The sequence below is a fragment of the Notamacropus eugenii genome, chromosome 6, assembly GCF_028372415.1.
Source record: "Notamacropus eugenii isolate mMacEug1 chromosome 6, mMacEug1.pri_v2, whole genome shotgun sequence".
Classification (NCBI taxonomy): domain Eukaryota; kingdom Metazoa; phylum Chordata; class Mammalia; order Diprotodontia; family Macropodidae; genus Notamacropus; species Notamacropus eugenii.
Window position 1 is genome coordinate 46,616,580 of NC_092877.1, and position 25,558 is coordinate 46,642,137.

Sequence of the window (25,558 nt, forward strand, 5' to 3'; positions counted from 1 at the left end):
ATTTTATGTCTTAATGTTTTGAGTAATATTTCATTTCATCCCATAGATTAATTTTGAACTAGCCCATAGATGAAGCCAAATGTTCAGCAGCATTGAGGAGAAAGTAGCTTTGATATCAGTGGGCTTCTCACCATCTGGTGGCTATTGGGGAAACTGCAAATTTTTAAAAAGGCTATCTATACCACCTGTGTTTCAGAGATACTGAGGTCCACAAATGGGAGGCTCTGCTAGAGTGCCATCTCGTGGGCAATCCAGTTATTGCATATCCCTCCAGATTATGACTTATTAAATATAATGCCTTCCTTTTAATAGGCTTGAAGAAGTCATCAGGAGCCAATTTTGAATGCTTCAAGTGAAGAATATTGCAAGGATCACAGAGTCACACTGTCCACAGCCAGGGCCCTACACCAAGAAGGCATTCAATGAATCAAGATCAATCTTTTGTTCCGTGTACAAAGTGGATTCTATGAGGAACATACTCCCTTACTTTTTTGAGATTTTCCATGAGTGGCAAATTCTGGTTCAGGGTTAGAGAAATGGAATTAGTGTTAGAATGAGTTAAGGAAGCAGAACTTCTATTCCATTTCCTCTTCCTGCCCCTAAGATAAGATCTCTGTCTCTGTAGTTAGTTCAGAATCATAGCCCCAGAAGCACTACTCAGTGATCTCCTTTTCTGAAGTCATTTACCTCGTAGAATTTAGAGCTGGAAGTGGACATCAATATCAACTGATCCAAATCTCTGTGTTTATAGAGAAGGAAATTGAAGCTTGGAGAGGAGAAACAAATTAACAAAAGTCAAAAGATTTGTAAATGTAAATTAAAATGTAAAACTGTAAAATCTGAGGGTCAAATCCAGGTTCTTTTATTTCAAACCTACTCTTCCCCAGTCTTTCCTCTTCTAACTTTATCATCATCTTCTACTGATTTCCAGGACTCATCTATCTTCCTGTGGGACTTAGATATCTGTCTCTTGGTTTTCCTCATCACCCTTTCCTCTTTCAACATTAGCAGCTTCAGCATCCACATTAACGGCCCATTTGGTCTTAGAGTTTCATAACTCCTTCAGTTTCATCTTCCCTTAACTTCAGCCACTGAATCTGCCCTTATGTCACCAAGAAAGGATCTCATTATCCCTCAAAACTGCTCTACCCAGAAAGGTATCACACTCAAAGCCATGTCTGTCTAACCACAGCTTCTTGTAATTTCACCTCTACAACTCCCAACACAATACACACACACACACACACACACACACACACACACACACACACACCCTTATGCTTCAGGAAATTCTGATATCAGTAAGCTGGTGGCAAAACCATAATTCTTAATCTTTTCTAGTCCCTTACATGTGGATACTTCATGCTCCTCAATCAATCCTTTGCTCTCCTCTCTCTACATTCTGTCCCTGAACTTACAGAGTGTATCCACCACATTGGGGCATCTAGGTGATGCATAGAGTGCTGGGCTTGGAGTCAAAAACTCATTCCATCTTCCTGAGTTCAAATGTGGCCTCAGACACTAGCTGCGTGACCCTGTGCAAGTCACTTCACCTGTTTGCCTCAGTTTCTTCATCTGTAAGATGAGCTGGAGAAAGAAACAACAAACCACTCCAGTATCTTTGCCAAGAAAACCCCAAATGGAGTCAAGAAGGGTCAGACACAACTGAAAAATAATTCAACAACAACCCACCACATTATGGAATAAGTGCTAGATTTAGGATCAGAAGATGTGGTTTCTAGTCTTGGTTCTAACACTTACTAATCCAGTCACAATGAGCAAATAATAACTTAATTCAATAAACGTTTCCTAAGTATCTGCTCTCTGTTCTAGGCTCTGGGGGAAACATAAACCTTTCTGAGCCTCTGTATTCTATGAACAGTAGAGAAGTAATTCTTTCCAATTTCTACTTCACAAGGTAATTGTGAATTACCACTTTGTAACCTTTACCCTTATAAAATAGAAACATCATCGGCATTGTATCTTCCCACGGATAAGAAACTGTTACTGTTTCCCTACAGGTCACAAAATAAAGAGGGAACGTTGTAACCAGCCATTCCTGGTCTTACAACGTGATACTTTAATAAGGTGTGCGAAGACCTTCTCCTCTGGCCCAGGGCATTAAACATTGGCCTTGGAGCCTAGATAGACCAGAGTTAGCTGCGTGAGCCCAGCTCTGCCTCCTCTGTTGGATGGCGATCCCAAGGAAGCAACTTTGGGTTGGAAGAGGCTCTGCAAATTTAAATCATTATGTATAAAGGATGGCTCCCAGCTCCCAGCGTCCCATGCCTCGATTTCCCTCCCAGGGCCAAAGCCTCCCCATTTGTAACATTTGTAACAGTTGCTCTGCAAAGCCCCTTCCAGCTCTAAGCGCCGAGGGGTGAACGTCTAGAGAAGCCGGCCAAGACCAGAGGGACTTCAATCTACGTATCGACACTGGACGCCCCTCTATGTAGGGACAGTCTCTACCAGACATGCCAATCTATGAATCGACACTCGACGCCCATCTACGTAGGGACAGTCTCTACCAGAGATGCCAATCTATGAATCGATACTCGACAGTCCCTCGGTGAGGCCGAGAGGGAAGTGAGTCCTGTCTTTCAACTAGTTTTGATCCCACGTGACTGTACTTGCTCTCTCGCGCGCTCCCGCCCCCGCCGGCTCCGCTCTTGACGTCACTTCGGCGCGACGACTTTCTCCCCCAAGTCTCCTTAAGCCAGGGCCATCGGAGAAGATGGCGACCCTGACCGCAGTTGGTACCCTGAGGCGGGTGAGGCCGCAGAGGAGCCGACCGGGGGGGTGGAGGAGGAACAATGCGGGCTGAGGGTCGGGGGGGGGGGGGAGGCCGGCAGCCCGGGCGCCCCCCCCGCCCCATCCTAGGTCGTCGGGGTCACGGGCTGTCTGTCTGTCCTTGCCAGGCGCTGGCGGCGTCCCCGAACCTCGGGGCCTGGAGGGGCCTGATCACCACGGCTGCCACCCGAGCCGCCCCGCGGAGCGCGGTGAGAAGAGCCCCCCGCCCCCGGCCGCCCCCGGCGGTCACTGGGAGGGTCCTCCCCGGGGGTGTCCGAGCTCTCCGCCGTCCTCCCCGCCCCCGCCCTACCCCTCCCTTCTGCTCTGGCTCCTGAGCCCCGAGCCCTGCCCGGGGGGATCCCCAGATGTCAACCTCTGGCGCCAGGCCGCCCCTGCCCAGACATAGTGAAGTCATGAGCTGCCATGGCCAAGCTTCTGGTGGCCAGCGTCTCCCCTGGGAAGTAGCCAGGCCATCCTCAAAGCAGAAGCCCGTGGGACTGCAGGTTTAATACTAGTAATTATTATCAATGAAATTAATTGGGTCTTCAGAAGCCAGGCTATACCTGAATAACAATCCCTCCACAGCAGCTCCTGCTTCAGCATCTGATGCAGGGGTAGATGTGGGAGTCGTCAGCATGTAAACCCTATTTATGAAGACTGGAAGAATTGAGAATGACCTTTTAGGGTAATCTGTTCCCTTTGGCCAGCTCTGACTGTTGAGATAGTCGTTATATTGAGACAAGACAGGCTTTTCTGAGACATGCCCATATCGCTCCTCCTTCTGCCCTTTAGGGCCAGACAAAATAGTCGCATTAGATTGGAAGCTCCTCCAGGCAGAGGCTGTCTTTTTTCTCCTTTTGTATCCCTAGTGCTTACACACAGTCCTGGCAGGTATTACATGCTTAATAAATGTTTTTTTGGCTGCCTTTTGCCCTTGAAAACCCTTCAGATGCTTGAAGGGCAGTTATTACCTTACTCCCCACAAGCGCTTGCCTCTGCTAGCCTTGCATCTGCAGTACAGCAGCACTTTGTTCATTTGACCTTTCTGGTGGCCATATCAAATAGTACTCTCATTGTGAACTTGTAGTTCATTAACTACTCCCCTTCCTTCTAGGTTTTTTCATTGGAACTATACCTTCTTCATCCTGTACTTATGTAGTTCTGGTTTTTTAACCCAAGTATAGGGCTTTACATCTCTCCCTCTTGAATTTTATCTTGCTAGATTCAACCCATCATTCTGGCCTATCAAGTTATTTTTGGATGCTGGCACATCATCCCTCTGAGCTTTGTTTCATTTGCAGTTTTAATTAGCATTCCTTCTATATTATCGTTCAAGTAATTGGCAAAAAAATAGAGCTCTTCATAATATCCCCATGAGGGGGTAGTGCAAGTATACAACCTTATCTCCCTCCTTATTCTTTTCTTCTCCTCAATAACTAACTTGTCTATCTTTACTTTTAATATGAAATAAGGAGCCATTCACTGAAGGATTTTGAGCAGAGTAGAAATAGATTTGTGTGTAAGGAAATAGCCTGGCATAATATCAAGGATAAATTGGGGGTGCCCAGGATGATGTGTTTAGAGGCAGTAGGTACAGGGGTGGTAATGAAGGTCTAGCAGTGTAGTGATGAAAAAATAGAGGAGGGAATGGATGTAAGAGATGTTTTGAAGGTAGAATTGACAAGACTTAATGGGGTATAAAACATGAAAGAAAGGAAAGATTAGAAGTAACACTAGGTTGGGAGACTGAATGAAAGGTGGTGCTGCTGAAAGAAATAATGAAGCCAGAAGGGAGCTTTGGTTAACAAACATTTATCAAGCACTGTGTGAGGTACGGTGCTAAATTTAAGTCAGTCAGAAGGCTGACTCTGAGTCAGAGGATCTAGATTCTTGTTCTTCTCCTGAAGCCTACTATGTATATGATGTTGGGCAAGTCACATAATCTCGCTGGGCCTCAGTTTCTTCATCTGTAAATGACGGGTTAAACTGGATGGTCTCTGAGGTCCTTTCCAGTTTTGAATCTTTAATTCTAACATTGGCTTAATTTGGAACCTCTAGAGTTTGAGGTTCTGGCGGAGATGCCCTCAGGTATAGAATTGGAGCTGAGAAGTAAAATCAAGATCTGAGATAGAGATTTGGGTCATCTGTGTAGCAGTAGTTGAAGTTGTAGGACTGAGATTGGCAAGGGAGAGTGAAGAGAGAAAAGACCAAGAAATTTGGAGAGACAGCAATGTTAAAAAGTTTGGGGAAAGAAGAACCAGCTAAAGAGAAGGAATGGTTAGAGTGGTGTGCCTGAGTCGGTGTGACTGGTGTCACTAGTCCCCCAGCACTGCTGGGAGCACGGTGCCAGCTGGCTGTTCATCCGTCAGCTGTCATAGTCAACCACAGAAACAGGTGTGTTGGGATCCCATAACAGCAAGTGCTGAGATAGCATGACCTGGCAGGAAACTTCAGCTCAGTTCTCTGAGCCCAGTTTCAATGTCCATGAAATAGGGACAGTGAGAGGCAACAGGACATAGTGATGGAGGGCTGACTTTTGAGTCAAGACCACCCAAGTTCCACTGAATGCCACTGGCTAAGTCCTTCTGGGTGATGCCTGATGGGCTCAAAGACCCTGGGTGGCTGATCAGTTGCTTCAGTGGTGTTGGTAGAAGCAGTTTCCTCTGAACCTTTTCCACAAAGGAGCAACTCCTGGAGTTTCAGGACTTGGGTGAAATAATAGGTGTGAAGGGGTTTGCAGACTTTGAAGACTAGTCTAAATGTCAGCTGTAGCACAGAGGAGAAGACATTGGGTTGGGAGTCAGGGGCCCTGGATTTGAAAACCTCTGGTACAGGGTGGTCTCCCTCTCACTGCCTTTATGAGGTGGTATAAATCACTGAACCTCTTCTGATCTGTCTTCTCATCTGAAAGATGGAGGTAATAAAGGCTTTATATTCTTATGACTTGAGACAATAGATTATCACAAAAATATGAGTCCTTTTCCATTTAGTGTCTAGTAGCTAAACTGAAGTTAACCAGATCTTAGAAAGCTCTGCAGACCTCTCTTGTAAGAAATGGTTGAAAATGAGGAGCAGGTTGATTATAAAGCAGGAAAAAGGGGTGATTGGGAGGGAAGATTAGAGAAATATAGAAGGGATGGAATCACTATAAACACTTTGAGACGGGTGTTTTTGTTTGTACTGTCATTTTTAAGAAAAGACCCTGAATCATTTAAATCCTATGAAATGAATTCTTGTATTATTTGCCACGTGACCATAGAGAAGTACTAGTTGGGGGCAAATTCTGGTAGCGCTTGGCCCTTGTTACTGTTCAGTCTTCTTAATCATGTCTGACTCTTCATGACCCTTTTAGGGTTTTCTTGGCAGAGGTACTAGAGTGGATTGTCATTTCTTCCTCCAGCTCATTTTATAGATGAGGAGATTGTGACAAATGAGGTTAAGTGACTTGCCTAGGGTCACAGAGCTAGTAAGTGATGAACTTGGGAAGAGGAGCCTCTTTTATTCCAGGCCTGTCCCTTTATCCACTGCCCCAGGGCTTGGCCTAGATGCCCTCCAAGGTGCTTTCCAGCCTGGAGATGTCAGTTCTTGAGCCTGAGTTGGTACAGATTTGTCCCTCTTTCTTCACTGTCTGCATTACCGGTGACTCCTGTATCACTGAGCCCAGCCTTGTCAGTTCTCTGCAGTCTGTCAGACATCCCCAGGAGCTATTATTCTGTTCCATCCATCTCCCTCCCAGGTGGATGATGTGAAGGTGGAGGGCGCCTTCCCTGTCACTATGCTGCCTGGTGATGGTGTGGGGCCTGAGCTCATGCACGCTGTCAAAGAAGTTTTCAAGGTGAGAAGAGGGGGAGGAGGGGTCAGGCTTGAGGGACTGCCCACTGACAGCTTCCACCTCTGTGCCAACAGGCAGCCAGTGTCCCTGTGGAGTTCCAGGAACATCACCTGAGTGAGGTGCAGAACATGGCCTCAGAAGAGAAACTGGAGGAGGTGCTGAGCTCCATGAAGGAAAACAAGGTTGCTATCATCGGTAGGTCCTTGGCTCCTCTCCTACTCCCCACAAACAGGTAACATTTTGCTTCCGTACCTGGTCCTCCAGCCAACGTTGTGGCACTTGACGCCTGGCCTCAGCCCTTTCCCATGAGAACCCTATGGCTTAGAGGAGTTATTTAAGGCCATGTCTTAATGAGGACCTTAGGTTATTTGGGTCCCTAGAGACCCAAATGCAGAGACCAGAACCTCCAACTATTTCATGGAATTTCATGTTTATTCAGTCTAGCCTGCCTAGTGCAAGGTAATGGTCATTAACTAGCTTTCTCCTGTGAACTCTCATATGGAGGGATGGGTGGACACATGATTCCAACAGATGTTGGGGGTGATCCTAGGATGCCAGATAAGAGTCATTTCCCCCCAAGAGAACAGACCTCTGCCTGGGACCCTCACTGACCCTCACTCTGGATGTGCCCTCACAGGAAAAATTCACACCCCAATGGACACAGAGTACAAGGGGGACTTGGCCTCTTATGACATGCGGCTCAGGTATGAGGTAACAGGACTTGGGGACGTTGGGCACTGTGACACTGTATGATGCTACCTCCCCCCATCTCCTGCCAGGCGTAAGCTGGACCTGTTTGCCAATGTTGTCCATGTCAAGAGCCTCCCAGGGTACAAGACTCGACACAACAACCTGGACTTAGTGATCATCCGTGAGCAGACTGAGGGAGAATACAGCTCCCTGGAGCACGAGGTGGAGTACGAGCCCTGGCTGCTCCTGCAGGGAGAGGGGGGCAGAGCAAACAGTGCAATTGTCTTGTCCCATCGCAGGCGCATTAAGTCTGTACCTTCCGTCCATGCAGAGTGCCAGGGGTGTGATTGAATGTTTGAAGATAGTCACTCGTGCCAAGTCCCAGCGAATTGCCAAGTTCGCCTTTGACTATGCCACGAAGAAGGGTCGAGGGAAGGTCACAGCTGTGCACAAGGCCAATATTATGTGAGAAGGACCAGATGGGAGCAGCAAGTGGGTGGGGGGAATTAGGCCTCAGGGTCATGGGAAGATCATGTGGGTGGCTGAGCCTGGGAACTTGCTGACCTTGGTCCCACTACAGGAAGCTGGGTGATGGCCTTTTCCTGCAGTGCTGTGAGGAGGTGGCTGAGCTGTACCCCAGGATCAAATTTGAGACCATGATCATTGACAACTGCTGTATGCAGGTACAGTGGGACCCTAGCCTTCCTGCCTGGCTTCATACTCCCACCTTTTCTCCTCTAGTTTCCCCTCTCCTGTGCCCTTTGTCTCTTTTCAGTCCAGCTGCCCACCATCTCTCTTACTTCCCCTTCTCTTTCTCCTCCATTCTCCACCCCAGCTGGTGCAGAATCCATACCAGTTTGATGTGCTTGTGATGCCCAATCTCTACGGAAACATCATTGACAATCTGGCGGCGGGTCTGGTGGGGGGTGCAGGTGTGGTTCCCGGTGAGAGCTACAGTGCCGAATATGCCGTTTTTGAAACAGTGAGTAAAACTTCTGGGGCCTCTTTTCTTACCACTGACCCCTCTAGGGTCCCCAAGCACGAGAGTATCCTCCTAACGCGGTCTTCACTCCTACAGGGCGCAAGGCACCCATTTGCCCAGGCTGTGGGCAGGAACATTGCCAACCCAACTGCCATGCTGCTGTCTGCGAGCAATATGCTTAGGCACCTCAAGTACGTCAATGAGTGTGGGACCCCAGGGCTAGGGGGGAGTGTTAGGAACCCTGATACTGCCTGCTGACTGCTGGGGAGGCAGGAGGCGAATTCTCACCCTCAACTCAATTGGCTTTCTTTCCTCCTGGGACAGCCTGGAATTTCACTCTAATATGATCGCTGAGGCTGTGAAGAAAGTGATAAAAGTGGGCAAAGTAAGTATGACTGGGCCTTCAGTCATGATCCTCCCTGCCCAAGAAGGGGCCTCATGGGGGCCCAACCTGCTCTCCTGGGCCTGTTCTGGCTCCCAAGCTCTTGGCCTCTCACCCCACCCTCACTGTACTCTCTCCTCAGCAAACCCCCCAACCCCCCGCCCCGCCGCTTCCCTTGGCACCCTCTGCTGCTGCTGTCCCCCCTCGGCTGCTCTCAGACTGTTCTAGTTCCCATGTCTCATCTCTTCTTGCTCTGCCCCACCTCGGTGGGCTCTGAGGATCATGTGACATGAACTTCTTTTGTAGCCCTTAGAGGCTTCCAATACCTCAAAGGCATTCTTCTCTAATGACTTTTCTCTCTGGATCTTCCATCCATCTTCCATCTTCCTTTTGGCATTTCCTCATCTCTCTTCCCCACCCCTCCATCTTTTCTCTGGTTGTCCTCCCACCCCTCCATCATCATCCTCTCTTCTCTTGCCCACCCTCCCCACTCACTAGCCATCTTTTCCCTTCTTGTTCCTGGTGGCTTTGTCACTGGCTGTAGGTTCGGACTCGGGACATGGGCGGCTACAGCACCACGTCTGACTTCATCAAGTCTGTCATCAGCCACCTGCACCCCCCTCATGGGGGCTAGAACCTTCCCATTTCCTTATCTTGTCTTTGAATAGAGGCCCCTGACAATTCCCCACTCCAACCCCAACCCCCCCCTTTAAGTGGACCACGTGGAGGAGCCTGTCTCTGCCCCCATTGCATTCCATAGGACAAGATCTTTATCTACAGTTGTTGTGTGCTTTTGTCTCAATAAAAACATGGACCAGAGAGAGTGCTTTGTGCTAGCCTGCCCATCACAAGGAGTGTGGGGGAAGGTATTCACTGGGACCCAATAGCATTCTTTATTATTTTATTCCCCAATAAGGGTAAGAATTAGGGCCTGGGGGAAGGAAGGATTCAGAAAAGGATCTTGGGCCCTGGGTTAAATTATTACCCCCCTTTTCCCCTCACAGGTTCGTACCCCGGACATGGGCGGCTATGCCACCTGCCGGGATCTCACCCACGCCATCATTAGTAGCCTGCCTAACCAAGCCTACTGACAAATCTGGGAGAAGAAATAAATTAAGCCAAGGTAGCATTCTGTGAGTTTGTGTCTTTATTGGGACTGAGGGAGGGGAGGGGAAAGTCGGATCTGGGCCCCAGGAGGAGCCTGAGTCCTAATCCTAGTCCAACCCCGAGCTCTTCTGTGCCTTTTTCTTTTTTTTCTTGGCTGGAGTTGGTGAATCTACTACTCCATCCTCTTCTGGGCATATGAGTTTTTTCTTTTTCTTGGGCTTGGGGGGTGTGGACAACTCCTCAGAGGCTTCTTCTGTCTCCTCCACTTGACGTTTTCTTTTCTTTTTTGGCTTTTCTTCCCCATTCTCAGTTTCCTAAGAGCACAAGAAGTAGGGACATGTTTAAAAGCCCAGTGTCCTGCAGTCAAAGGTCCCCCTCACCTCCTCAGAATATCCCAGACCACACTGACTTGTCCATTCTCAGGAATGCTGTTTTCTTCAGCTGCCAAAGCCTCTAGGCGCTTTTTCTCTTTCTTGAGGCGTTTCTTTTCCTTCTTGGCCTGCTTCCTCCTAATCTCTGCAACCATTTCCCCTGCCTGGCCGGAAAAGGAGTATTGTCAGTTCCCAGAACCCCCCAGCACTAAGCATAAATTTGGTGTGCCAAGTCATGTTGGATCAGGCTCATTAAATCAGTTTTTTGCCTCCACTCTGGAGTCAGGGTGAGGATGTTCATCACCTCCAACAGGCAATAAATACAGGACATGTTCCCCCTTTCCCCCTCCAGTACTAGACCATTTCTTGGACTGACCTCATTCACTGCCTCCTTCATAACATCCAGATTCTTTCGGGGTGGGTCCCCGGTCTCATAGAATGACAGGCGTTCTTCAACTTGTTCCCGTAGCTTCTGCCCAAACACATTTGTGGGGACCTCTGGGAACAGATTGTTAGAACACTGTTGGGGTGGGGCTGGGGAGGTGCAGCCTGTCCTAGGGCACTGGTGACCTCCCAACCTCTCAGCCCTCAGCTTTGCTCAGACCACATGATTCAACACTCACAAGGTGAACTGCTGTTGACGAAAAATTTTCCCATCATTGCAGAAGCCACTTAGGTTCCCCTATTCCCCCTCCCCCTCAGCCCTGAGTCCTGTACCAGAAAAACAGTCGATGCGGGATGCAATGCTGCATTTGTTTGCCAGGTAGCGGGAGATTCTGCCTTTATTCTTGGCGGCCGCACGGCCAATGAAGGTGGAATGGAATATGAGTCCATATTTCGGGGTGTTTCCCCGAGTCTTCAGGGCTCTATGGAAGTGTACAGGGTTAGCTTCCCAGGGATGCAGTTTAGGATCAGATTCCCATCCCCCAGGACCCTTTTACCAAAGGTCTCTCCCACTTCAATTCCAAAACTGATCCCCCTCAACCCTAGCCCACAACTCCCATAGGGGTCAGGTGTCAGATGTCGCTGACCTGGAGGCTGCATCCCCTGGCGGGGGCCATGGGGGTCACTCAGAGGCTAGGGCTGACCCATCACAACCGAGGCAAAGCCTTCGGGTCAGGGTGCCCTAGCGCTGCCATCACAGTGACGCACCCCTTTTAGCAGCTGGCACCAGAGTATCAGTACCTGAACATTGGTACCTGAACAGTGCCTTCTCAGCCCCCAAGATCTGCACTGTGGATGCTGGATACTTGGCCAGATTGGTAAGGCTCCCAGCATGGGAAATCAGTCGGGCACCCACCTGGAAGGGGAGAAAAAAAAAGGTTGTGGTCAAGAGTATTCTTGATCCCACCAAACCCACTCTAACTCCAAGGAGAAAACAGGCAGCTAGGTGGAGCTACGAAAGTGACAATAGCTGTAAGGCAATAGTCCCCCCCTAGCACACACCCCAATGACTGACCGACTCCCCGATGAGTGCTGACAGGCTGGGGGCCACCTGGAACATCTTAGAGCTCAGATATTTGTTCAAACTCTGACGATACTCAGATAAAGATACCACTCGACTTGAAAAACTCTCAATATTGATCAGGTCAATGGGAGAGATGTCCATGCCTGGGAAAAACAAGGAGGCAAATTAGTGCACAACAGAATATCCTCTTCTCCCCCAATTGACCCACAAAGACCTCAACCAGAAACACTGACCCATAGAAGACCGAGATGCATCCAGGATGGCCCTGGCCTTGGCTTCATCCATTGTCAGCTCCTGCAGAGCTTCTAGTTTCTCCTCATTCAGTTCTTTGCGATTGCCAATAAGCCGGGCCAGGCGACAATATGTGGCGTTGTCACTAACAATCTTTACAAGCTCAGGAAAGTGATAGCCATACCACTCCCTGAAAAAAAGAGATGATCTTAAACAGAAAGAAAAGGTAGTAGTCCAGAAAAACCACACCTCACCCACAGCCCCAAACCCAATACTCTGGATTCCCAAGTCTTTACTGTCTCCCCTTTCACAATACAGCTAGAGCACAGGCAAGCTCCTGGCTGAGGTGTATAAGAGGAAGATCTCTCTGCCTCCTTTTTCTATACAGTCTGTGCAAAGTACAACACAGTCTGTGGTAAGCAACAGGAGGTGGTAGGGCTGGAGGAACAGTCCAAAATCCAGCCCCTGCTTAAACATCTGCCCCACCAAACCCTGGAGCTGACCTGACCCGCATAGAGAAGGTGTTTATGTCTTTGTCCAGCTGGTCAAGAAGGCTGATAGACTGGATGATCATGTTGTCCACCCTATTCACATTGAATTTGACCTTGGCCCGAGAGTAGCTGTGCCCTAGTCCCAGTTGGGCTTTAGAAGCTGAAACTTCAGTCAGACCTTTCACCAGAGAATGAAAATGCAGACGAACTCCTGGGAGAAAACAGGCAGAATAAGAAACTACCAAGCAGAACCCTTTTAATGTCCTTCAGAGCACAGGACCTGAATAGGATCTGGTACCCAATCAACTACCATATCAAGGCACATGACTTCCACGTGATTCACCTGAAATCTTACCTCTAAGGATTTCTGCCACTACACCACCTGTCTGGCAGGGGTAGCCCAATTCCTCTTGGATAGCAGCCCCAATCTTAGGATCCCCAACACCCAGCAAAGCTTTCTTCTTCTTAGCCGGCATGTTGGTTTCCAAGAAAAGCCGGAGGTCCTCATGGAGAATGCCTGTGGATAAGAGCATAGGTTAGAAGGGCACAGGGGACACACAAAAGATCACAGAAAAGAGGTGAGACCACTCACCTTCAGATACTGCATTAGCATTCTCTAGAGCACTGTGGGCGGACTTAAATGGGGAAAAGGCCACAAGCCGGACGATACTGTGAAACTTCCCAATGTTCAGCACACATGCCTCCACCTGTGGAGGGAAAGAGTGTGTAGGGCCGCTACAGTTGGGGGGGTCGGGGTTAAGGGCAGGCCCGATTTCCCATTTCCAGGGAAAAGCGGATACTAAACGTGCGCCCTGGGGCACACGGCTCCCTTTCCATGCTGGCTTCCCCTTTCCGCCCCAAGAAATGCAAACAAAGGCTAGGTTTTAGATCTAAGACGAGGCTGAGCACGTGGCCTTCCCTCCCGCGGACCGGGGCAGACACCGTGCTCAGAGACTAGGCGACATCACTCTGCTCAGGGGATTGACAGATTTTAATGCTCATCACAGCTCGGCGGCCGCTGCTGCCCCGGGGCTGGGTTGGGGGTGGGGACCCCGGCCCGCCCCTGCTTCTCTCGCCGGCCTCACCTGAGGCAGCAGCAGGCTAATCTCCTCCACCTCCTTCAGCGCCAGCAACGCGTAGCCGGCGGCGTGCTCGAACAGCACGTGCAGCAGCACCTAGGAGAGACCCAGGGAGAAATGAAGGGGGTTCGCGAAACCCACCTGCTCAGGCCCGGCCCGAGCACATGGCCCACCTCCCCGCTGCCCGCCCAGCTCCCACAGGCCGATCCCCGAAGGCCCTCCGGGAGGTCCCAGGGCCCCATGCTCCGCGAGCATTACGCTGCCCTGCTGTCCGGCGGGGAGCGCCCAGCCCCAGCCCACAGAAAGGCCGCACGCACGCGGCCCAAGGTTCGGCGGCCCCTTGGCCTCTGCCGGGCTGCTCCCCACCTCACACCCGTGATAGCTAAGTAGGCTCTAGTTCCACCGGCCGGATGACTCCCTCCACCCCCCAGCTGCACCGCACGGCGACCCTCGACCCCTGCCCCATGGCCCCCACCCAGCTCACCATGGCGGCAGTCTGAAGCCCCAATCGCAATGCGGGCCTCCCGCCGGACACGCAGGAACCCTAGCCTCACTAGCCCCGCCTCTTCCGGATGGAAGCCTCCACTCAGAACCCGAGGAAGGCACCATTAATTAAGGAGACCAAGGGGGAAACTGAAGAAAATGGCCTCGCCCGGAAGTAAGGAAGGGTCATAGGCGCCACCGCGGCCTCCGCGTGCGCGCTGCTTCCCGCCTTTCCAGCGGCGCTGGTGGGAGTGGGGCGGAGCTTTCGCAGACCAGCGGCCCTTGGGGGAGCGTAGCTGCGATCAATCTAATAGGTATTAGAAAATGAGATAACTGATGGGTCTCTGAGCCACGTCCACCTACGGGAGAGGTCAACACCCATGCTCGCAGGCTCAAGCACCACCAGCCTTTACCGCGGGAAGGAGGAACGGGGCAGAGCAAGTCTAACTCCAGTTCTCGCGATAACCTGTTGGCGTGCGTGAACTGTCCGTACGTTTACCCTCGCGCCCCTTACGCATAGCCGGCCTGCTTCCGTTTCCGGTCGCATATTTTCCCCGCCTCCTTCCGAAGGTCACCGCCTGGCAGGGACTGACCTGCAGTAGTGTTCCCACGTCGCTCTGCCCACTAGCGTTGTCCAGACTTGCCTCAGGGAGACGCTGGACGGCCCCGTTTCCCCAGGGCTGCCGGCCCAGCCCAGCGAGCCCGCGCTCGGTGGCCGCGGGACACGTGGCGGCAGGTCCCCGCGGAGCACAAGCCGGACGGTCCATTTATTGAGCGCCTCCTGTGCCAGGCCAGGGATGCTTGTGCCAAGGCCGGACCGAAACAGCCCCTGCTTTCCAGAAGGAAAAGCAGTGTGTTTGTGTCTGATGGCAGCCTTACCCAGGTGGGGAGATAAGGGCTAGGAGCGGCCAAGGTGTGTTGTGAGTCTTAGAGAAGCCCAAGTGCCTTTGGGGAACGTGCGGCCTGATAGGAATCCTGTGGGAAAAGGAATGCCACGCGTGGTGGCAGGCCTCAGAGCGCCGTGTCGAAGGACAGGACGGAAGCGATGCCCGAGCGTGGTCCTTGGGGCTCATGCCAGGGACGGAAATCCTTGGGCCAGGCGCCCCTGCATCTGTCCTCGACCCAGGGAATTACTGAGGCGGGGCTGGGCTACCTCCAGGGACGTGGCCTTGGGGCTTTGGGGGTTCGGCTCCACCGCCTGATGAGGGAGGAAAGGAAAAAAAATTGTTTATATGAGAACTGTTGTACGTTTAGCGGCAAGAGCAAAGCAGATTTGCAGTTTCATGTGCAGTCATCTTTTTTATTTACCGTGTTATGGAAGTGTTTGTTTTGTTCCCGGAATTTATGAAAATAAATTAAGATTTTTAAAAATAAAAAGCAAAGTGTACAACTACATACACATACAAAGCAAATGCTGGTTAACCTTTGAGGGGAAGACACAGCAACTGAGGGAACCAGTTACATCTTCTGTTAGAAACTAGTACTGGAGACGAGTCTTAAAGGAAACCAAGGTTTCCAAGAGCCAGAGTTGAAAAGAAAACATGTTAGAAAGGGATGTAAAGTGCAAAGGGGCAGAAGGGAGATGAGGGAAAGGGTACCGGTGTGGAGTGTGTGTGTGTGTGTGTGTCTTATTTAACAAGAAGGCCTAAATTACTGGACCACAGAGAGTGTGGAGAAGAGTAATGTTGAAAGGAGTTTATATTTGATCCTAAAAGTAATAGGGAGCCACTGTATTGAGTAGAGTGGTGACAGAGTCAGGCATATGCTTTAGGAAAATGACTTTGCTTGTGTATGGAAGATGATTCTAGTGAAAAGGAACTTGAGGTAGAGAGGCCATGCTGGAGAATGTTGCAATAGTTCAGACTTGGACGGGGGCAGCTGAGGGCTGGAGGCCACAGGTTCCCCCGTCCTGGACTGGGGTAATGGCTGTTCTGTGCCAGTATGAAGAAATCACCTACACCTGCTTCTATGCAGAGGTGAGCTGTCCATTAGTATGAAATAGAACATAGGACAGATTTTTTTCCACGTTAATTGGTTGTAGATAGGAGGGATGTTGAGGAGAAACAACAAATTTGGATATTAGATAACTTACTGCGTATGTGGGAAGTTAAGAATGAGAAGGCAAGGATGATCCCTCACTTTTGATTGATTATGGATCTTATTTATTTAGGAGGTTTCTTTGCTGTTCAAGAGTTTTATTCATCCACAATGTTATTTGCAAATGGAAATATCTGGAAAGCCTTATTATACTTTGATACTTACTTCTTGGGTAATTTTTGGCCTTGGCTTTCTTATCTGTAAAATGGCAAGGTTGGATTAGATGACTTCTAAGTTTCTTTCAGTTTTATCTCCATGATCCTGTAATGGAAAACCCTCTTCAATTTATATTCTGTGCTAGTCATCCTCCATGGCAATGGCAAATACTTTTGATGAGGCCATAGCTCCCTGTTTAATGCTTTCCTTCCTATTAGTAACCAGATAGCATGTTATAATGAACTCTTTAGGTAGGGCCCTAAAAAGTCAGGCCTAACAGCTGAATTCTAGAAAAAGACTGTTGTAAAACTGTTTGGATAGAAGGGTGGTTATTAATGTAAGTGAGAATTCAGTAATGATGAAATTACACTGTTCGTCAGATGGGCAGCCACTTATGTATGTCTCAGGAACAGTCAATCTCCAAGCATTTATTAAGCACCTACTTTGTTCCAGGCACTGGGCTAGGTGCACAGTAAATCTAGTACAAAGAATGAAACAGTGCATACACAAAAAGATGTTTATACAGTCTAATTGGGAAGATAAGAATATTTAAAAGTACATACAGAAGAAATATAAGGAGAATAAAAATAGTTAAACACTAGTTATTGTGGTAGAGAGCAACTGGAGTTGGTTAAACAAGGGAGTAACATGATCAAGTCTGAGCTTTAAAGAAAATCACTTTGGCAGCTGTGTGGGATAGACTGTAACAGTGAGAGTCTTGAAGCAGGGAGACCAAACTGTGAGAGGTTGTTGCAAAAGTCTACACAAGAGATGATGAGAGTGAGCCAAGGTGATGGCTATGTGAGAAGAGAGAAGGGCTGGGATGTAAAAGATGGCAAGATTTAGCAGCTGATTGGGATGTGAGGTAAGGGAGTCTGAGAAGTGGAGGATAATGCTGAGATTATGAACCTGGGAGACTGGGAGGATGGTGATGCCTTCAACAAAAACAGGAAAGTTTGGAAGAGGGGAAATAGGTTCAGTTTGGGATGTATTACATTGGAGATATTCAGTTTGAAATGTCCATGAAGTACTTAGTAGATGTGGCAGTGATGTTTAGAGGAAGAACTGGGCCTGACTGTAAGAGTAACAGCTTCCATTTCTATAGGTCCCTAAGGCTTGCAAAGTACTTTCTTCCCCACAACTCTATGAAATGGGTATTATAAGCATTATTATCATTTTTTTGAATAGATGAAGCAACAGGGAGTGGTAAAGTGACTTAACCAGCATCACCGAAATAGTAAATAAAGGTGGAATTTAGTATCTAGATCTAGACCTGGAACGGACCATAGAGGTCATCTGGTCTAACCCCTTCACATGCCATAAGTCACCCAGTTAGTAACAGAATCTGGATTCAAATTCAGGTCCCTTGACCAGGATCAGTGTTCTTTCCATTACACTACTACCAACACAGCCAAGCTGCCCAGGAAGGGAGGTAGGCAGACCTCTCATTCTGCACAGCTTCTCAGGGGTTTAAGGCCAAATATAAGATCCCAGGAAGAAAAGATGACTAAAATTGTAGACATCGAGGATCACTATAACCTAATGAATGGGTTAATAATAAAGCATTTGTTAAGGTTTTATTGTGTGCAAAACATTGGAGATACAAATAGAAAAGACAGTTTCTGCTCCCAGGGAGCACACATTCTAATGGAAGCTTCTGGTTCAGGTCCTATAGAAAGGTCCATTGGCAAAGAAGTTGGTAATGCATCTTCTTTAATGGATTTAAATGGATATAATCATCCCTGTATTCTGATTTTGAACAACTTGACAATGTCAAGGACTTTAGTATTGAGAGCTTTCTTTTCTGGGTGTTTAGTAGAAGGGGCCGCAGATCAGACTTTAAGCGGCAGAAGCATTTACCACATCCTACCTCTATAGGGATTGTTTGCCAGGATGATGGATGGCTTCACGGCCAGGTGGGAAGCAGGATCAGTGCTCTAGGGGAGGACTTAGGGTTCCTGGGCTTACCCACTCATTGGTAACAGTTGGTCACTAGTCAGTGGTAGCAAGGAAGGTAGGCCCCTTCTCCCCAGGGATTACAGCATAAGCCCCCAAATCATTCCTTTCCCGCTATGGTGCCTATAATATTGGGATCCTATGACCTCTGCATGTGCCAAAAGAGCCAGAATAATTGAGGGAGGGTTGCCATAGGACAGATTATATGAAGACAGACTGGAAATCGTGGGCAGTGTCTCCTTAATCTGCAAAGAATCATCCATTCCCTCAGCCATTATTTATACAGTACAAACTATATAAGATGGGAAGGACAGCCACATCATGAAAGGGACTGAGAAGGAACTGGCATTTTCTCAATCCCTGACCTGAGAAGTAAAGGCCCTCTTTCCCCTAGCCTTATCAGGGGAAAGCTCACAACCATTATAAGCCTTTTGAAGGGGATCTTAATGGTGAAGTAGATGGGTCAGATTTGTTATACACTCCAAGGTCTTAAATCCTTTGGCAGGAAAAAAATTGCTGGTTAAAATGCAATTTGCAAAGTGCAATTGCTACATGATTTTATTTAAATCAAGCACATTAGTCTGCTGACTAAACTTCATCAGTGCAACCCAATGGTAAAAATAGCCCTTGTTAATTTTTAATAGACTTAACCCCTAAAATGATCTTTTAATAAAAGAGGAAAAGGTCCTATATGTACAAGAATATTTCTAGCAGCTCTTTTTGTGATGACAAAGAGCTGGAAACAAGGTGTGAGGGGTGGGGGGGGTGGAGGGTACTCATCAACTGGGAAATGGCTGAACAAATTATGGTAGATGAAGGTCATACAACAGTCCTGTGCTATGGGGAATGATGGAAGGGATTTCAGAGAAACCTGGGGAGACTTATATGAATGGAGCAGGACCAAGACAATTCATGTAAAAATGAGTGGATTTTAAAGACTTAAGAATTCTGACCAACTGCTAGAATTGTGATTCTGGAAGATGCTTCCTGACGGAGACCAAGGATTCAGTATGCAAAATGAGACACATTTTGGGACATGGCCTGTGTGAGAATTTGTTTTGTTTGACTCTACATATTTGTTAGGAGAGTTTCTACCCTAAGAGGGGATAGGTGGCAGATAAAAAATACATGTTTAATTGAAAAATTAGAATAAAATTTTAACTCGACTGTTTACATGATAGATTCATCCCTAGAAAATTATAACTTGAAATTCATGTGTATATACATATATATGCACATATGTATATGTATACACACATATTTCCACATTTCATAAATAGGGAAGAGAGGTCACAAGCTCATGGCTGGAGTGTGGGCCCGTGAACTTGGGATGAATGAGGGAATAGGGAGATTTTTTTCATATTATGCTACAGGCAGTAACTGAGCTCAAAGAATCAGGGTTTCACTGAGTGTAAGGTTGCCCATCTACCTTCTGGGCACAGCATCATCTCAGGGATGGGGCCAGACTTAAAAAAAAAAAAAAGGAATAAAGGGTCTAGGACCTTTGCAGCAACTTCCCACCCTACCCCCCGGGCCATGTGACAAAAGTGGCTCAAGTGGACAGTCAGAGAATTAACCAAAGGTCAACAGCACCCACTGTCACCACCATAGCCTTCGTTCATCTTCACTCTGATCAAGCATCCGCTCCCAAAGTGTCTGCAACCAGTGACCCTTTCAGGCAATCATCTGATGCTGGGGGAAGGGAAGGGAAACACATTTCCTCTTCTAGGCATGGCCTTTCATCCTTCCCTTTAGTTAATAGCCCCCGAGGCCAGGTATGGAGTGCAGCCTGGACTCTGCCACTTGGAGTTAGAACTCCAGGGATAGAAAAGGAGACTTTGTGGTCAGGACCCCACCAGGTTAGGCAGCCAAAGCTAGCCAGAGCCAGCTAGCCCCTACTGATACACTGACTTCCAACCTGCCCCCACCAGCTCTCCCTCTCTCTGGTTGCTGATGATGTGTTAGCTCACACAAAAGGAGAAATTGCAGCAGCCACTAGCAGATTTGAAGTCGGTTTCATATCCCACCTATGAATGGCCATGGTAGTCCTTTTTCTTCGAGTCTCAGTTTTCTCATATACAAAAATGGGTGGTGTTTTTTGTTTGTTTTTACCCCTAAACACATCCTTCAGAGGGAATCTGTTCTGGAGACAAAATTTAAAGTTTGGCTGGATAAATAAGAAGAGTATAAGGCTGGAAAGGTAGACTGGAACCAGGTTGTGAAGTTGGTTCTAAATACCAAACAATGAGTTGGGCACTGATCAAAATGCAACCCCAGAGGTAATTGTTCAGAGATGCACTGATCTCCACAAGCAGTATTTTGACATGTAAAAACTCTCCAGAGTCCGACTCCAACCTCTCTGCAGGCTAATTATGCATGACTTCTAATATACTTCATGTTTCAAGCACAGTGGCCTAGTTGATGTTCCCCAAGCATGATGTCTCACCTTCTATTCCTGTAACTTTACACAGGCTCTCCTTGATGCCTGAAAGGCTCTGCCTTCTCATCTTTGCCTTTGAGGACCTCTAGTATCTTTCAGGGCTCAACACAATAGACCTTTCCTGATTCCCCCAACTGTTAGTGGCATTCCCAACCCATTCCTATTCCCAACTATCACGTAATTATTTTGTGTATTTCCTGTATTTACTTATCTGTGAGCATGACGTAGTCCTATAAGAGAATATAACTTCCATTAGGCCAGGGACTGTCTCTCATTTGTATTCATATCCCCAGTGCCTAACACACAGAGGTGCTTAATAAATGCTTGTTGACTGAAGCCCAGGGGGCACATATTCCTCAAAGGTATTCACTGGGATCTGGGAAGATGTCTTCTGCAAAGTTCTGAATGGAGGGACTCACTCTAGCTGGTGAGGTTCTCTGGAACTTCTGGTTTAAAGATAGTATTGTATCAATAGCACATTAGTGGCTGTCTGGTAGAGAAGATAGAATGCTAGTCTTGAAGACCAAGGGTTCAAATCCCACATCAGACAATTACTGGATGTGGGACCTCAGCAAAGTCACAAACTTTCTGAGTCTCAGTTGGCTCATCCATAAAATGGAGGCCACACCATCTACAATGTAATTGAGAGAACCAAGAAATAATGTATATGAAGTACTTGGCAAAATTTGGTGTTAAATGTCATATAGTTATGAGGTAGTTAGTGGCACAGTGGACAGATGATTGGGCCTGGAGTCAAGACCTGAATTTAAATCCTGTCTCATAAATCTACTAGTTGTGTGACCCTTGGATAATCACTTAAGCTGTTTGCCTCATCTGTCAAAAGGGGATACTAGCACCTATTTCAGAGTCATTGTGAGGATCAAATAAGAAATACAAAGCACTTAGGAAACCTTAAAATGCTATATAATTTCTAGCTATTATTATTATTGACTCTTCAAAAAGATCCAAGTCCTTCAATCAGTCATTGGAAAATCCAAGTGGATGAAAAAGTAGGAAGCATTCCCATAATTGTGAAAAAAGGACCTTTCACGAATACCAATTGCCACCAATGGTCAGATAAGCCCCTATATCCCTGGAGTGGTAGCCCCCCAATCCTGCTTCCAGACCATTCCCCAAAGCCATCATCTGTGCTATGAAGCAACTCCTGGGCAACTTGCCCACTGTTCTTGTGGGCGTTATAGCCCACCTCCTCACAAGTCTCAGAAAATAAAGACTCAGAAAATAAAGTTCTCACTACCAAAGGCCTTGGCGCTGTCAAATGCTTTTAGCATCAGAAACAGATGATTTTATCAGCAGAAATGACATTATGAAAGAAAAGGCATGACCACCCACTTTGCTGCTGCAGCTCAAGGACCAGGGTCCCTTTCCATCTATCTCATAGCAGAAAACCTGTGTGTGATCTCCCCCACCAGAATGTGAGCTCTTAAGAATAGGGAGTCTCTTGCCTTTTCTGTGTGTGCTCCCAGGGTTTTGTGATCAACAAGTGCTGCCCATATCATGGCATGCTGCTCCATTGGAGCTGCCCTTGGAGTTAGTTCATCAGAACCTATGCAGAGGGTTTCCATAATGTCTTGGTGCAATTTTAAGATGGCTTAAAACTGTACCAAATAAATACCCGTGTATACATATACATACCTATATATATACACACATGCATACATCACTATACATGTGTACATATACATTTATGGGCACACCTATACACATGTTTTCATGTGTGCCCAAGTGAAGTATGTACATACATGTTTCTGTTTCTGTGTGTATGTACACCTATGTTGTGCATGTGTTCATACAATACTTGTGTGTATGCATACACACATATCTTGGACAAGTATGATGGATAAGCAGTGAATTGGGACAAAAGTAAACATGAGGTGCTGAGTAGGAAATGCTCTCAGTGATCCCAGGCTGATTCCTACCATGATGGCCCATCTGGATGTTACCAACCATTTTCCCACTGAGGCGGCCCAGCTGCAAATCATACATCACCACAATCTCTCAAGAATCAGAACCATGGGAGAACCAAAGGAGAATGACAAGCTGCATGGGTGTGTGTGTGAGTGTGTGTGCGCACACACAGGCATATGTGCTGTTTTTAAGACACTGCCAATGGATGAATGTTGTAAAGGAGAGATCAAACTGCCCCAAACTCTTCATTCCCACCAGAACTAGATTAAAGCATAATTGGAAAATGTTCAACAAAATAAAAATAAAATTTAGCACAGATAATGTTGTTATTTTGTGGTTTTCTAACACACTGCACCAGTTTCTATTTGAGCAGCATAAAGCTGATCCAAGCAGCATAAAGCCACTGTCAAGACCGGTGTCTACAAAGGAACAAGGATCCAGGGGATGTCCTTCAGCACCCTGGATAGATCCCAAGGGGGAGATTATATTCTCACTTCCTAGAACAGGAATGGGGGGTGGGAGGGAGAGAAGCATGGATGGTTTCAGGCTGCCAGAGTGGAGGGAATAAGCACAAGGTTGGGATCCAAATAAAACAAGATTTCTCACCCTCCCATTACCTACAGGGCACTGAGTTGGTCTGAGGACTGCTTTGCCTTCAATCTACCACCTGCCACTACTTATGTCTTGGGCTGCTCATCACAATGTTCAAGGCACACAATGAAGATGATGCTGAAATGCAGGGGTTGGGTATGATGATGTCTAAAGAGCCTTCCCAGCTCTCAGGGCTACTATCCACCAGGCACACCTGACCATGAACATGGACCCTCAAGAAGATCCCAAAGCATGGCCTCCTCTTCTCTTCTGTCCCAGAGCCAAGGCTGCCTGAAGGGAAGAGTGAAAGCTTCTGCCCTCTGAATCACTGTAAGGGACTGGCTTGGTCTCAGGGTCTGTACACAGTCATCCCTTCGGCCCCCACCCCTCCCTTCCTACCATCAACACCATGCATGTAGTGCTGAGGAAGAAGCTGCTTTATTGAGGGGATGGGGCCCCAAGCTGGGGCTGAGCACTCCCCTGGGCCAGGTCAATCCCGCTCCTCTCCCCACTCCCCGTGAAGGAGAGAGCAGCTAAGGCCAGGGGCTGGGAGAGCCAGAAGCAGGGTATGGGAGAGGGTGAGCATTATGGCTTTACACAAGTAGTGATATTATTTGGGACATGTCTGTGGGAAGGTGGGATGAGGCAGCAGCAGGCAGAACCCTCAGGGTGTCAGGAAAACATGAAAAGGAGTCAAGGGAGGCAGATCGAACTAGGAGATGAGGCGGCCGTGGAGCCGGTGCAGTTGTTCATGGGTCAGCACCAGTCGGTGCCGCTGCCCAAGGCCAGTTGTGCAGGGGAAGGTCACTTTGCCCACATATACAGTGTCTTCTCGTTTCTCTTCCTTGGCCTAGGAGGGAAGGAGAGCAGACAATGTGCCCAGTCAGAGACAGTCGCACAGTACTGGGGTGCCTGAGGATCCTCATAGTCCCTCCTGCCCCAGTCTCCTTGTTCCTTATAAAATACCATCCTGGTGCCCCACTTTACCCTCACCCTAAGGAAGGCTGACGAGGGGAAAGTGGCAAAGTCAGTGGGGACAGTGGCTCCCGGACGCTGAGAGACAGTCTCCTTCATCACCTCATCCTGTGGGGAAGAAATGGGGAACAGAGATTATGAGGGATGGAAACAAGCTGCCAGTGTACAAGCCTTCCCCCTCACAGACAGGGGAGGTCTTCCCCCAGGGTTGGTGGGAAAAGGGCCTAGGTTCTCCTAACTTCCTTGTCTGTTCTGATTGTATACTGCCTCATGCCTCCTCAGCCAGACTTGAGTGCTTCCTCAAGGCAGTGTCAAGGTCAGTCCCTGGGTCTTCCTCACAATGTCTGGCATCCAGGCACCCAGTAAGTGGGCACCTCAGTGCTAGCAGGAATAACCTGGCTCAGGGCTCACCCAAAGTATTGGTGAGACATGGAGAGCAGGGAGTTGGGAGAAGGGATCTAACCTGCAGTTTATCAATGGTGTCACTCAGGGATTGGAGCTGGGCAAGCTGCTCCAGAAGCTGAGCTCCAGGACTCTTAGTAGCTGGAAGGGGAGAAAGAAGCTGGTGAGACCCAGAGACCAGGTGAGGGTAGGAGGAAGAGAAGGGATGTAGGGGACAGAGAAGCCCTGGGGTACAAGGATGACAGTCTTGGCCCACAAGCAAAACCTCTTCCAGTGTAGGGTTGCTTGTGTACCCTGGCCCTGGGAACCAGATGGGGAGGCTGGGTTCTTACCAGGGCTAGACCTTGTGATATCTATCACACGTGTGCCTGTGCTGAGCTGATGAAGTGTGTCCAGCAGCTGGCTAGTTTTCCGGTACAAGGCTCCAGCTGCTAGTTCACTGTCTGGGCCTTCCCGGACTGTGGGTGTGAGCTTGGCCACATGCAGAGGAGGCAGAGCTGCCAGTGCTGCCTTCATTTGGGCTCCCTAGGGCCAGGAAGACAAGAAAGATGAGAGGCTAAGGGGAGAGACAGAAGAGGAAGGTGCGCATCACCCCTCCCCAGGCCAGACCCGAGCAGCCTTTCTCCCTCAGCTCACATCCTCCCAGCCAGGCCAGGGAGGAGCTCCCACTCCTAGCCCCACCTAGTTCCTCCTGGTTCCATACTTTGAGGGTGCTGTTCTCATGCTGGAGCTGGGAGATGTGCATCCTCATGGCTGAAATCTGCTGGAGCAGCAGCGGGGAGTCCTTCACCGGCCCAGGGCCTGGGACGTTAGCCAGAGGCTGCCCTGCAGCCCCTCCTGTGGGGACAGTCACCAGGAGAACACTCACAAGTGCACAGTGACCTCAGGGCTCAGAGCTCACCCCATGCTTAGTCCCCAGGCTAACACTTCCCCCACCTTCACTGCCCCTCAAGCTTACGCTAACCCTGACCACTGCCCTACCAGCCCCGAATCCCCAAAGACAGGGAAGTCAGGCATTGCCCCCCAACCCCCATCAGCATCCAGGTAGGTCTATACCTCGCTGCTGTTCTTCTGTGGCCAGGCCAGCCCATGGGGAAGGGGAGAGA

The 25,558-nt window shown here is 48.5% G+C and overlaps 3 protein-coding genes and 3 non-coding genes across 19 annotated transcripts in view; 1 reads left to right on the plus strand and 5 right to left on the minus strand.

Moving 5' to 3' along the window:
• Window positions 1–2,550: 2,550 nt before the first annotated feature.
• Window positions 2,551–9,805, plus strand: IDH3B (isocitrate dehydrogenase (NAD(+)) 3 non-catalytic subunit beta). 3 transcript variants are annotated; one of them, XR_011969397.1, is made up of 13 exons: window positions 2,551–2,770; window positions 2,919–2,999; window positions 6,527–6,625; window positions 6,697–6,817; window positions 7,260–7,326; window positions 7,402–7,534; window positions 7,644–7,777; window positions 7,893–7,995; window positions 8,148–8,294; window positions 8,391–8,485; window positions 8,619–8,679; window positions 9,221–9,542; window positions 9,681–9,805. XR_011969397.1 is itself a non-coding variant. In XM_072619834.1 (12 exons), the coding sequence occupies exons 1-12, from the start codon at window positions 2,735–2,737 to the stop codon at window positions 9,308–9,310; spliced, it is 1,167 nt and encodes a 388-aa protein (XP_072475935.1). In that variant the 5' UTR covers window positions 2,551–2,734; the 3' UTR covers window positions 9,311–9,805. The 3 variants fall into 3 exon arrangements, 2 of the variants coding, with proteins under 2 accessions (XP_072475935.1, XP_072475936.1); XM_072619834.1 differs by having other exon boundaries at window positions 9,221–9,805; XM_072619835.1 differs by lacking the exon at window positions 9,221–9,542.
• On the minus strand, window positions 9,806–14,424 carry NOP56 (NOP56 ribonucleoprotein). Its single transcript, XM_072619833.1, has 12 exons — window positions 13,908–14,424; window positions 13,430–13,519; window positions 12,937–13,051; window positions 12,700–12,861; window positions 12,357–12,555; window positions 11,856–12,043; window positions 11,614–11,765; window positions 11,354–11,454; window positions 10,872–11,020; window positions 10,531–10,652; window positions 10,193–10,318; window positions 9,806–10,097 (listed from the first exon to the last, which is right to left on the minus strand). The coding sequence occupies exons 1-12, from the start codon at window positions 13,908–13,910 to the stop codon at window positions 9,891–9,893; spliced, it is 1,614 nt and encodes a 537-aa protein (XP_072475934.1). The 5' UTR covers window positions 13,911–14,424; the 3' UTR covers window positions 9,806–9,890.
• On the minus strand, window positions 10,395–10,463 carry LOC140512934 (small nucleolar RNA SNORD57). Its single transcript, XR_011969986.1, has one exon. It is a non-coding gene; the product is annotated as a small nucleolar RNA SNORD57 (small nucleolar RNA).
• LOC140512935 (small nucleolar RNA SNORD56) lies at window positions 10,749–10,819 on the minus strand. Its single transcript, XR_011969987.1, has one exon. It is a non-coding gene; the product is annotated as a small nucleolar RNA SNORD56 (small nucleolar RNA).
• LOC140512946 (small nucleolar RNA SNORA51) lies at window positions 12,147–12,285 on the minus strand. The gene has a single exon (XR_011969998.1). It is a non-coding gene; the product is annotated as a small nucleolar RNA SNORA51 (small nucleolar RNA).
• Window positions 14,425–23,494: 9,070 nt separating the features above from the next.
• DCTN1 (dynactin subunit 1) overlaps window positions 23,495–25,558 on the minus strand; it is a 39,259-nt gene continuing 37,195 nt past the window's right edge. For 7 of the 12 annotated variants that reach the window (XM_072619827.1, XM_072619825.1, XM_072619826.1 and 4 more), the window contains 6 exons: window positions 25,509–25,523; window positions 25,156–25,289; window positions 24,785–24,977; window positions 24,514–24,593; window positions 24,069–24,158; window positions 23,495–23,925 (listed from right to left, as the gene is read on the minus strand). In XM_072619827.1, coding sequence (XP_072475928.1) covers window positions 23,788–23,925; window positions 24,069–24,158; window positions 24,514–24,593; window positions 24,785–24,977; window positions 25,156–25,289; window positions 25,509–25,523 — 650 coding nt within the window. In that variant the 3' untranslated portion in view covers window positions 23,495–23,787. The remainder of the gene's footprint in view (window positions 23,926–24,068; window positions 24,159–24,513; window positions 24,594–24,784; window positions 24,978–25,155; window positions 25,290–25,508; window positions 25,524–25,558) is intronic. The other 5 variants (XM_072619829.1, XM_072619828.1, XM_072619823.1 and 2 more) reach the window with 1 other exon arrangement.